The following is a 12,707-nucleotide window of genomic DNA, read 5'->3' on the forward strand; positions in this document are numbered from 1 at the left end:
TCTATCTGGAGTTGTCTCCCCTGTGTACGCCACTTGCTCCTACGCATGAGAGTTGGTAGATACTCTCGTAGAAACCTCTTCCAAATCTGTTTCACCAGCTCCTGCACATATTCAAACCTTTTATGCAGGTTCTTTGTCTCCTGGAACGGTCCTTGTGGAACATTTATGGAAGCTCTCCCTAACAGGAAGTGGTTGGGTGTTAGGGCTTGTGGATCATTAGGATCCTGTGCTGTATAATACAATGGTCTTGCGTTCAACAAACCTTTCACTTCTGCAAATGCAGTTGATAACTCATTCCAGCTGAGAATCTGTTGACCGATGATGACCTCAAGAGATCTTTTCACTTGTTTAATCAAACTTTCATAGATTCCACCTTGGTGTGGGCTCAAAGGCGTGATGAACTTCCAATTGATTCTGTGCAGCAATGCAAAGTCCATCATTTGTTGTTTGCCTTCTATGAATATGGTACGAAGTTCTCTCTCGGTTCCAACAAACGATGTGCCATTATCAGAAATAACTGTGTGTGGCCATCCATGATTTGATACAAAACAACCCAATGCTTGTAGAAATGCCTGAGTAGACAATCCATCCACTATCTCTAAGTGAACCGCTCTCACATTCGCGCACGTGAAGATTGCTCCCCATACCTTTTGGGTTTTGTTCCTACCATACTTGATTGACATTGGTCCGAAGAGATCAACTCCTGTTACATGGAATGGTGGTGAGAATGGAAGTAATCTTTCTGGAGGCAAGTCAGCCATCAGAGTGGTATTACCAGGCTGACGTAACTTCCTTCACACAACACAATTTCTCACAATACTCTTGGCTAGGTTCCGCCCACGCACAATCCAAAAGTATCTCCTACTCTCGCACAATGTTCTCTCTGGACCAGCATGACCCATTTGCACATGAACATCACACATTATCAATCTGCATACATGGTGACCTGGAGACAATAGTACTGGATGAATCTGGTCATACTGCAGTGGAGAATGTCTGAGTCTACCTCCTACTCGAACAATACCCTTTTCCTCAAAGGGAGCTAGATCACAGAAGTCACTCTTCCAATCATTCATTCCACGTTGGACACACTTGATCCAATACAATTCAGCTGCTTTCATCTCTTCACAACTCACTGTTATAGCATTATCCCCTAGTTGTGAAACCTTGTGTATCTTGTCCTTGAGTTTCCTGACAAACCTTAGGCAGTATGCTGTAACTCGCAGAAGTCGTTGCCATGATGAAAACTTATCTGCTTCTATGACAGGGTTGATTGGTGCACAAGCAGCAATAGCTGGACACTTCCTTTTCTCCTCACTGGATTCAGTAGTTGCTGCATCACATGGCTGGGTTGGCCACTCATTAGCTGGTAACTTCAAGAATTCTGGCCCATTCATCCAGCTACCATTCAATTCCTCCACAGAAATTCCTCTGCTAAGATGGCACATATCTCCAGTGTGTCTGATTCCACTGAGATTGTATCTCGGCTATGCGGACACCAACAAAGGCTTTGAATGTTATTGATTCTGCTCTGATCCAATGAAGCACAATTTGTGAGTCTGTCCACAATATCACATCTGACAGCTTCTGTCTGATTTCTCTTTTGATTGTTGTGGCCAACCTTGAAGCAATCAATGCCGCCATAAGCTCCAATCTCGGTATTGTTGTCTGATGCAATGGCGCAACTCTAGCCTTTGCCATAATCAACTGTGTTGAAGTCTCATTTTCTGTTGTACATGTGAGATATGCTGCAGCTCCATAGGCTTTCATGCTTGCGTCTGCAAAGACGTGTAGAGTTGTTGTGTTCACGGAATCAGGAGGTTTCAAACAACGTGGAAACTGAACATCTCTCAACCTTTGCAGTTCCAGAAACAGATTCGACCACTGAACATACATTTCTTTGGGTAACTCATCATCCCAATCCAACGATTTCTGACGCCAGATATCCTGCATAGCTACTCTGGCTTTGATCGTGATTGCTAAAGCTAGTCCAAGTGGGTCGTACAACATTGACATTCTGGATAAAACTTGTCTCTTAGTGTATTTCTCTGCAACCAGATTCTTGACTGCAAAACTCAGATTATCAGTATCCGGATTCCATCGAATACCCAAGGTCTTGATTTCTTCACCATCAAGACTGACAGACGAAGACGCTTGTGGTTAATTTTCTCTACTCTGTTCACGAACCAACTGCGAAGAACAAAACCACTTTTTGATCTGAAACTGTCCAGTGGCTAACACAGCATTAACCTCATTGATTTTCTTCGTAGCCTTTCCTGGGGTTTCACACGAATGAATCAGATCGTCCATATACCTGTCGTCTCTCAAAATTGCTGATGCCTCAGGATATCTGTCCTCATTCTCTTCAGCAATTCGAAGCATTACATAACTTGCCATCTCTGGAGAGGACTTATCACCGAAAGCCACTCTGAGCAATCTGTACACTGACGGCTCTCTATCCACCTCTAAGTCTCTCCATAGGAATCTGTGTAAATGAGTGTCACTCTCTCTCAACCTGATCTGGAGATACATCTTGGAGATGTCTCCAACTATAGCAACTCTGTCCTCTCGAAACCTCAGAAGAACACTCAGCAAGTTCCCAATGAGACCTGGACCCTTATACAGATATGAGTTGAGGGATACACCATCACACACACATGCCGGATCAAACACAACTCTCAATGGGGTACTGGGCTTGTCCGGTCTATAAACTCCATGGTGTGGAAGATAATAAACTGGGAAACCACTAGTTTTCACATTGGGTTCATCAATCTTTTCTGCCCATTCTTTCTGCTCATACTCATTCACAGCATCACAATACATTTTAGCCTTTTGGTCATTCTTCAGGAGATTCTTCTCAAGAGACACAAGTCTTCTATAGGCTACATTATAGTTGTTTGGAAGTAAGGCAGGGTTCTTCTTCCAAGGAAGACCAATCTCGTATCTGTCCTGAACCTTGCGACACGATTCTTTCATCAGTTTGAGTGCTACTCGATCCTCACTTGAGAGTACTTCAACAGAACATTTACAATTTGGAGCTTGTACCCCCAATGTTTCAAATTGGTAGAATTTGTCAAGATTAAGTTTCTCCACAAAGTTCACTGAGCATATCACTGAACGTTGAGTTTTGTCTGGACCCATCACATACCATCCGAGCTTGCTCTTCTTTCCGATCGGATCAAATGGAAGACCTTGACGAACCTTTTCTTCAGCATGCAAGTGAGAATACTGAACTCCCAAGATAAGATCAATAGGTCCCGCCTTGTGCGACAATTCGATGTTGTTAAGATGTGAGAATGATCTCAACCAGTTTCTATCCAAAGGCTTAACATTCAAAACAGTCTTATCAATCTCATAAGCTTCTACTTCAAATGCCTCACTACTTTCAAGTGAAGAAATCCAAAATTTCAATCTGCGACTGTTAATGTTCTCAAGTTTCTCACATCCTACAAGTGATAGATCAAGTCTCTCCTTGTTACCCTGGAGACCAAGTGATTTTGCAAATTCTTTGCGAATGATTGTGGTTCCTGCACCTCCATCTATGAGGACATTACCTTCCCTGGTCCTACCATTTAAGGATTTAAACATCACCCTGACCACTGGTAGAATACTATTTGTATCAATGATAGAACTGGCCACCTGTGGGTCAAAATGCAACATCTTGTTGTGTGTACGTGAACATCCGTTGATACCACAGGCCTTCTTGGTCTTACAGTCTCTCGTAATATGGCCTCTGACAAGACAGCCAAAACACAGACGTAGGTCTCGAACCTTCTGAGTCCTCTCTGGAACAGTACAATCTGTGAATGTTGGGCAATCTGAGATTCTATGTTCTTCAGAACAAAGATAACATATGGGCCCCCTCTTCATCTGCTGATGAGAATATAACCCCTTTATCCTTCTGGAATCACTTCTTCTTTCCAAATCCCCAAAGTCTGGGTCGAACTCTGCTTTTACCTGTTTTCTGATAAAATCACTGATATGGCGAATTGACGGCCGTTCACCTCTTTCTCTGATATCAGATGCCTTCACTTTCCATCTATCAATAAGGTACCCTGGCATACGCATTACTATCTGCCGCAAATTATCATTTGCGTTTATATCTGCAAAGGAACCCATCCGTGTTAAAGTTGCTATGCAATTAATCAGATCTAAGGAGAAATCTCGCAGCGCCTCTCGTCCCTGTATTCTGTTCCCCTTAGTCAGCTTGTTCACATATGCTCTTGCAATATAACTTTCCTGGCCGAACTGTTCCTTTAACATTTTTAAAGCAGTAGCGTACATGGTACCACTAGATCCAAGTCCTGCAATGGCCCTCTCAGCCTCACCAGTCAGATGCATCTTTAATTGTACCAGTCTCATGGCATCTGTTAAATGTGCTTTATCATGGATATGAATTTTGAATCTTTCCATGAAATTCACATATTCCAAAGGATCCCCTGAATATTTAGGAAGAGTGATATTAGGTATGTCCCTACTGGCTTCAATCTTGATCAATGCCTCCGCTAAACTCATGTTCGGGGTGTTGCTTAGACAGTGTTTAGTCTCCTGATACTCCTTCAGTGAAGTTATCCACCAGTCAAATCCTTCACTTGATCCAGCAAGAGATGTATTGTCATCCTGAGATGCATTATCTTTATAAGATGCACTGTCATCATCTTCAGCAGCTTGAAATGATGTTGAAGGACCACTTTGAACCTTGACAAATTTACCCTTTCCCTTTGACACAGTCTCTGTTTCATGTTCTGTGATGTCAAGTGATGCTAGATAATCCTCTGCTAATTCTTCTATTCCATAGATATCATTGGTTAGATCCGACTCCCATTTATCTAAACCTGCAACTTTTGCCTCTTCTGTATACTCATACAGTTCTCCATGTAATTCACATGCCTTTGTATAATCAGCTCTGAGTTCTTCTAACTCCTTTAAAATTCTTCTTTTTTTCACCATTTTAGTTTGCATGTTGTCTTTAAGTCTATTTATAGTTCTGGTAATTTTCCCTTTAATCACCTTTCTCTTTGCTTTCACAATCTGCATTCTCTCTTTTACATTGGTAACACCTGCACCTTCAGCCTCTTGTAAACTTCCATTCCACAACTGTCCAACTCCATCAAGTTCCAACGCTAATTCATCTGAATCACTCATTTCTTCTCTGTACCAACTCTTCCAATAATCTTCAGAAAGTTTTGGTACAAATGATAAAGAGAAGATAGTGTTCACCACTCTTTATTGGCTGAGTCCTTCGTAACATTAAATATGTTCTGAAGAGTAAAATAAATATACTCTTTAGTGATAATAAAGCAAATAAATCACTTAAAGTTCTTGAAAAGTATTCAAACATTCATAATGTTCACCCAAATCATCCCCAATAAAGGTTACATTTCATTTTGAAACAAGGATTTCTCCTTAAATTTAACTCCCTACAAAATTCAAATTTACGGTAAATAAACATTTTCTTTGACTGATATTTACGCAACAAAGAATAGTTATACCATTTAGGTGATATAACAATACTTGAAAACATTACAAATACTTCCAGCATATATTTTGAGCACTCAAAGATGATTGAAAATCGAACAACACGCTCTTTGAAAAATGCAAAATGAATTATCAATAAAGTTGAAGTATTTCCAAAACTTGCATTTATGACATGATAATATATTAAACAAAAAACAGTATTTCATACCTGAAGATTAGTGCTCAGCCGCTAACTCTCTGCAACACACAGAAATTCTCACACATTTGACCATCGCGGGTCACTCACGCTCATCGCTGGAGCTCGCAATACACAACAGGGAGTCATCATTATTTTGGAGCACAGTACATATACCAAAACGGCTTGATCAAACCGGCAAACTAAAAATATGTCTTTCTTAGCATAAATGAAATTAATTATTAGTTATTTCAGATTCAAATGTCATATCAACCACAGATAAATCGGACCCTGCGAACTACAGGCAATAACTCTGACGTCATCGATTGGAAAGTTACAGTCGTATAAAGCGCGACAGCATGTGTCAACTATGACAGATGTACATGTGACTTCTTCAAAGTTCGCCAGGGTGTAGGGCAAGGACGAGTTCTATCAGCATGATGTTTTAGAGTCTGCCAATACAGGGCTTATCATTGGTGGGGACCATATTCCTACTGTGCTGTAGCAGACGATAGAACACTAAGTTAGTTCTTCACAGATAGGAATGCAAAGGAAGTTTTGAAGTCCATGAATATGCTTGTAAATATAAAACGCGAATAAAAGTTGTGTTCTTGTATACACTGGCAGCCAAAGAGCAGATAGGGACATTGTTTTCAAACTTCAAAGTCATAGAGTTGGGATGAGATAGGATACCCCTCACAGTGGCACACAGTACAATTCAGTAACTGTATGTATACCGCTCACAGTGGCACACAGTACAATTCAGTAACTGTATCTATACCGCTCACAGTAGCACACGGTACAATTCAGTAACTGTACCTATACCGATCACAGTGGCACACGGTACAATTCAGTAACTGTATCTATACCGATCACAGTGGCACATGGTACAATTCAGCGACTATATGTATACTGCTCACAGTAGCACACGGTACAATACAGTAACTGTATGTATACCGCTCACAGTGGCACACGGTACAATTCAGTAACTGTTTCTATACCGATCACAGTGGCACACAGTACAATTCAGCGACTGTATGTATACCGCTCACAGTGGCACACGGTACAATTCAGTAACTGTATGTATACCGCTCACAGTGGCACACAGTACAATTCAGTAACTGTATGTATACCGCTCAAAGTGGCACAGGACAATTCAGTTACTGTATGTATACCGCTCACACCGTCACAGGACAATTCAGTAACTGTATGTATACCGCTCACAGTGGCACACAATACAATTCAGTAACTGTATGTATACCGCTAACAGTGGCACACAGTACAATTCAATAACTGTATGTATACCGCTCACAGTGGCACGGGACAATTCAGTAACTGTATCTATACGCTCACAGTGGTACAGTACAATTCAGTAACTGTATGTATACCGCTCACAGTGGCACACAGTACAATTCAGTAACTGTATGTATTCCGGTCACAGTGACACATGGTACAATTCAGTAACTGTATGTATACCGCTCACAGTGGCACACAGTCAATTCAGTAACTGTATCTATACCGGTCACAGTGGCACACAGTACAATTCAGTAACTGTATCTATACCGCTCACAGTGGCACACAGTAAAATTCAGTAACTGTATGGATACCGCTCACAGTGGCACACGGTATAATTCAGTAACTGTATTTATACCACTCACAGTGGCACAGGCCAATTCCGAACTCTATCTATACAGGTCACAGTGGCACAGTACAATTCAGTAGCTGTATCTATACCGCTCACAGTGGCACATGAGAATTCAGTAACAGATGTATACCGCTCACAGTGGCACAGTACAATTCAGCGACTGTATGGATACCGCTCACAGTGGCACACGGTATAATTCAGTAACTGTATTTATACCACTCACAGTGGCACAGGCCAATTCCGAACTCTATCTATACAGGTCACAGTGGCACAGTACAATTCAGTAACTGTATCTATACCGCTCACAGTGGCACATGAGAATTCAGTAACAGATGTATACCGCTCACAGTGGCACAGTACAATTCAGTTACTGTATGTATACCGCTCACAGTGGCACATGAGAATTCAGTAACTGTATGTATACCACTCACAGTTGCACACAGTACAATTCACTAACTGTATGTATACCCCTCACAGTGGCACACAGTACAAATCAGTAACTGTATGTATACCGCTCACAGTGGCACAGTACAATTCAGTAACTGTATGTATACCGCTCACAGTGGCACATGGTACAATTCAGTAACTGTATCTATACCGCTCACAGTGGAACAGGGCAATGAAGTAACTGTATCTATACAGGTCACAGTGGCACAGTACAATTCAGTAACTGTATCTATACCGCTCACAGTGGCACAGGAGAATTCAGTAACTGTATGTATACCGCTCACAGTGGCACAGTACAATTCAGTAACTGTATGTATACCGCTCACAGTGGCACATGGTACAATTCAGTAACTGTATGTATACCGCTCACACCGTCACAGGACAATTCAGTAACTGTATGTATACCGCTCACTGTGGCACAGTACGATTCAGTAACTGTATGTATACCGCTCACAGTGGCACATGGTACAATTCAGTTACTGTATGTATACCGCTCACACCTTCACAGGACAATTCAGTAACTGTATGTATACCGCTCACAGTGGCACAGTACAATTCAGTAACTGTATGTATACCGCTCACAGTGGCACAGGAGAATTCAGTAACCGATGTATACCGCTCACAGTGGCACAGTACAATTCAGTTACTGTATGTATACCGCTCACAGTGGCACAGGAGAATTCAGTAACCGATGAATACCGCTCACAGTGGCACAGTACAATTCAGTTACTGTATGTATACCGCTCACAGTGGCACAGGGGAATTCAGTAACCGATGTATACCGCTCACAGTGGCACAGTACAATTCAGTTACTGTATGTATACCGCTCACAGTGGCACAGTACAATTCAGTAACTGTATGTATACCGCTCACAGTGGCACAGGAGAATTCAGTAACCGATGTATACCGCTCACAGTGGCACAGTACAATTCAGTTACTGTATGTATACCGCTCACAGTGGCACAGGACAATTCAGTAACTGTATGTATACCGCTCACAGTGGCACGCAGTACAATTCAGTAACTGTATCTATACCGATCAGAGTGGCACACAGTACAATTCAGCGACTGTATGTATACCGCTCACTGTGGCACACGGTACAATTCAGTAACTGTATGTATACCGCTCACAGTAGCACACGGCAGAATTCAGTAACTGTATGTATACCGCTCACAGTAGCACAGTACAATTTAGTAACTGTATCTATACCGCTCACAGTGGCACAGTACAATTCAGTAACTGTATCTATACCGCTCACAGTGGCACAGGACAATTCAGTAACTGTATCTATACCGCTCACAGTGGCACAGTACAATTCAGTAACTGTATGTATACCGCTCACAGTGGCACAGTACAATTCAGTTACTGTATGTATACCACTCACAGTGGCACAGGAGAATTCAGTAACTGTATGTATACCGCTCACAGTGGCACATGGTACAATTCAGTAACTGTATCTATACCGCTCACAGTGGAACAGGGCAATTAAGTAACTGTATCTATACAGGTCACAGTGGCACAGTACAATTCAGTAACTGTATCTATACCGCTCACAGTGGCACAGGAGAATTCAGTAACTGTATGTATACCGCTGACAGTGGCACAGTACAATTCAGTTACTGTATGTATACCGCTCACAGTGGCACATGGTACAATTCAGTAACTGTATGTATACCGCTCACAGTGGCACAGTACAATTCAGTAACTGTATGTATACCGCTCACAGTGGCACATGGTACAATTCAGTAACTGTATGTATACCGCTCACACCGTCACAGGACAATTCAGTAACTGTATGTATACCGCTCACAGTGGCGCAGTACAATTCAATAACTGTATGTATACCGCTCACAGTGGCACATGGTACAATTCGGTAACTGTAACGATACCACTCACAGTGGCACAGGCCAATTCAGTAACTGTATCTATACAGGTCACAGTGGCAAAGTACAATTCAGTAGCTGTATCTATAACGCTCACAGTGGCACAGGAGAATTCAGTAACTGTATGTATACCGCTCACAGTGGCACAGTACAATTCAGTTACTGTATGTATACCGCTCACAGTGGCACAGGAGAATTATGTAACCGATGTATACCACTCACAGTGGCACAGTGCAATTCAGTTACTGTATGTATACCGCTCATAGTGGCACAGTACAATTCAGTAACTGTATGTATACCGCTCACAGTGGCACAGGAGAATTCAGTAACCGATGTATACCGCTCACAGTGGCACAGTACAATTCAGTTACTGTATGTATACCGCTCACAGTGGCACATGAGAATTCAGTAACAGATGTATACCGCTCACAGTGGCACAGTACAATTCAGTTACTGTATGTATACCGCTCACAGTGGCACAGTACAATTCAGTAACTGTATGTATACCACTCACAGTTGCACACAGTACAATTCACTAACTGTATGTATACCCCTCACAGTGGCACACAGTACAAATCAGTAACTGTATGTATACCGCTCACAGTGGCACAGTACAATTCAGTAACTGTATGTATACCGCTCACAGTAGCACATGGTACAATTCAGTAACTGTATCTATACCGCTCACAGTGGAACAGGGCAATGAAGTAACTGTATCTATACAGGTCACAGTGGCACAGTACAATTCAGTAACTGTATCTATACCGCTCACAGTGGCACAGGAGAATTCAGTAACTGTATGTATACCGCTCACAGTGGCACAGTACAATTCAGTAACTGTATGTATACCGCTCACAGTGGCACATGGTACAATTCAGTAACTGTATGTATACCGCTCACACCGTCACAGGACAATTCAGTAACTGTATGTATACCGCTCACTGTGGCACAGTACGATTCAGTAACTGTATGTATACCGCTCACAGTGGCACATGGTACAATTCAGTTACTGTATGTATACCGCTCACACCGTCACAGGACAATTCAGTAACTGTATGTATACCGCTCACAGTGGCACAATACAATTCAGTAACTGTATGTATATCGCTCACAGTGGCACAGGAGAATTCAGTAACCGATGTATACCGCTCACAGTGGCACAGTACAATTCAGTTACTGTATGTATACCGCTCACAGTGGCACAGGAGAATTCAGTAACCGATGAATACCGCTCACAGTGGCACAGTACAATTCAGTTACTGTATGTATACCGCTCACAGTGGCACAGGGGAATTCAGTAACCGATGTATACCGCTCACAGTTGCACAGTACAATTCAGTTACTGTATGTATACCGCTCACAGTGGCACAGTACAATTCAGTAACTGTATGTATACCGCTCACAGTGGCACAGGAGAATTCAGTAACCGATGTATACCGCTCACAGTGGCACAGTACAATTCAGTTACTGTATGTATACCGCTCACAGTGGCACAGGACAATTCAGTAACTGTATCTATACCGCTCACAGTGGCACGCAGTGCAATTCAGTAACTGTATCTATACCGATCAGAGTGGCACACAGTACAATTCAGCGACTGTATGTATACCGCTCACTGTGGCACACGGTACAATTCAGTAACTGTATGTATACCGCTCACAGCAGCACACGGCAGAATTCAGTAACTGTATGTATACCGCTCACAGTGGCACACGGTACAATTCAGTAACTGTATGTATACCGCTCACAGTAGCACAGTACAATTCAGTAACTGTATCTATACCGCTCACAGTGGCACAGTACAATTCAGTAACTGTATCTATACCGCTCACAGTGGCACAGGACAATTCAGTAACTGTATCTATACCGCTCACAGTGGCACAGTACAATTCAGTAACTGTATGTATACCGCTCACAGTGGCACAGTACAATTCAGTTACTGTATGTATACCACTCACAGTGGCACAGGAGAATTCAGTAACTGTATGTATACCGCTCACAGTGGCACATGGTACAATTCAGTAACTGTATCTATACCGCTCACAGTGGAACAGGGCAATTAAGTAACTGTATCTATACAGGTCACAGTGGCACAGTACAATTCAGTAACTGTATCTATACCGCTCACAGTGGCACAGGAGAATTCAGTAACTGTATGTATACCGCTGACAGTGGCACAGTACAATTCAGTTACTGTATGTATACCGCTCACAGTGGCACATGGTACAATTCAGTAACTGTATGTATACCGCTCACAGTGGCACAGTACAATTCAGTAACTGTATGTATACCGCTCACAGTGGCACATGGTACAATTCAGTAACTGTATGTATACCGCTCACACCGTCACAGGACAATTCAGTAACTGTATGTATACCGCTCACAGTGGCGCAGTACAATTCAATAACTGTATGTATACCGCTCACAGTGGCACATGGTACAATTCGGTAACTGTAACGATACCACTCACAGTGGCACAGGCCAATTCAGTAACTGTATCTATACAGGTCACAGTGGCAAAGTACAATTCAGTAGCTGTATCTATAACGCTCACAGTGGCACAGGAGAATTCAGTAACTGTATGTATACCGCTCACAGTGGCACAGTACAATTCAGTTACTGTATGTATACCGCTCACAGTGGCACAGGAGAATTCTGTAACCGATGTATACCGCTCACAGTGGCACAGTGCAATTCAGTTACTGTATGTATACCGCTCATAGTGGCACAGTACAATTCAGTAACTGTATGTATACCGCTCACAGTGGCACAGGAGAATTCAGTAACCGATGTATACCGCTCACAGTGGCACAGTACAATTCAGTTACTGTATGTATACCGCTCACAGTGGCACATGAGAATTCAGTAACAGATGTATACCGCTCACAGTGGCACAGTACAATTCAGTTACTGTATGTATACCGCTCACAGTGGCACAGTACAATTCAGTAACTGTATGTATACCACTCACAGTTGCACACAGTACAATTCACTAACTGTATGTATACCCCTCACAGTGGCACACAGTACAAATCAGTAACTGTATGTATACCGCTCACAGTGGCACAGTACAATTCAG

General features: G+C 42.3%; 1 protein-coding gene across 1 annotated transcript; it reads right to left on the reverse strand.

Moving 5' to 3' along the window:
• Nucleotides 1–2,160: 2,160 nt before the first annotated feature.
• On the reverse strand, nt 2,161–5,923 carry LOC124121053. The gene is made up of 2 exons (XM_046484002.2): nt 5,687–5,923; nt 2,161–5,261 (listed from the first exon to the last, which is right to left on the reverse strand). The coding sequence occupies exon 2, from the start codon at nt 5,143–5,145 to the stop codon at nt 2,161–2,163; it is 2,985 nt and encodes a 994-aa protein (XP_046339958.2). The 5' UTR covers nt 5,146–5,261; nt 5,687–5,923.
• Between the last annotated feature and the right edge of the window lie 6,784 nt (nt 5,924–12,707).

The sequence above is a fragment of the Haliotis rufescens genome, unplaced genomic scaffold (genome assembly GCF_023055435.1).
Source record: "Haliotis rufescens isolate VD_foot unplaced genomic scaffold, xgHalRufe1.0.p SCAF_11, whole genome shotgun sequence".
Lineage (NCBI taxonomy): Eukaryota > Metazoa > Mollusca > Gastropoda > Lepetellida > Haliotidae > Haliotis > Haliotis rufescens.

What these genes read in the sequence shown, in the direction of transcription:
- LOC124121053 (XM_046484002.2), bottom strand. Translation starts at nt 5,145, where the DNA reads ATGAGTGATTCAGATGAATTAGCGTTGGAACTTGATGGAGTTGGACAG.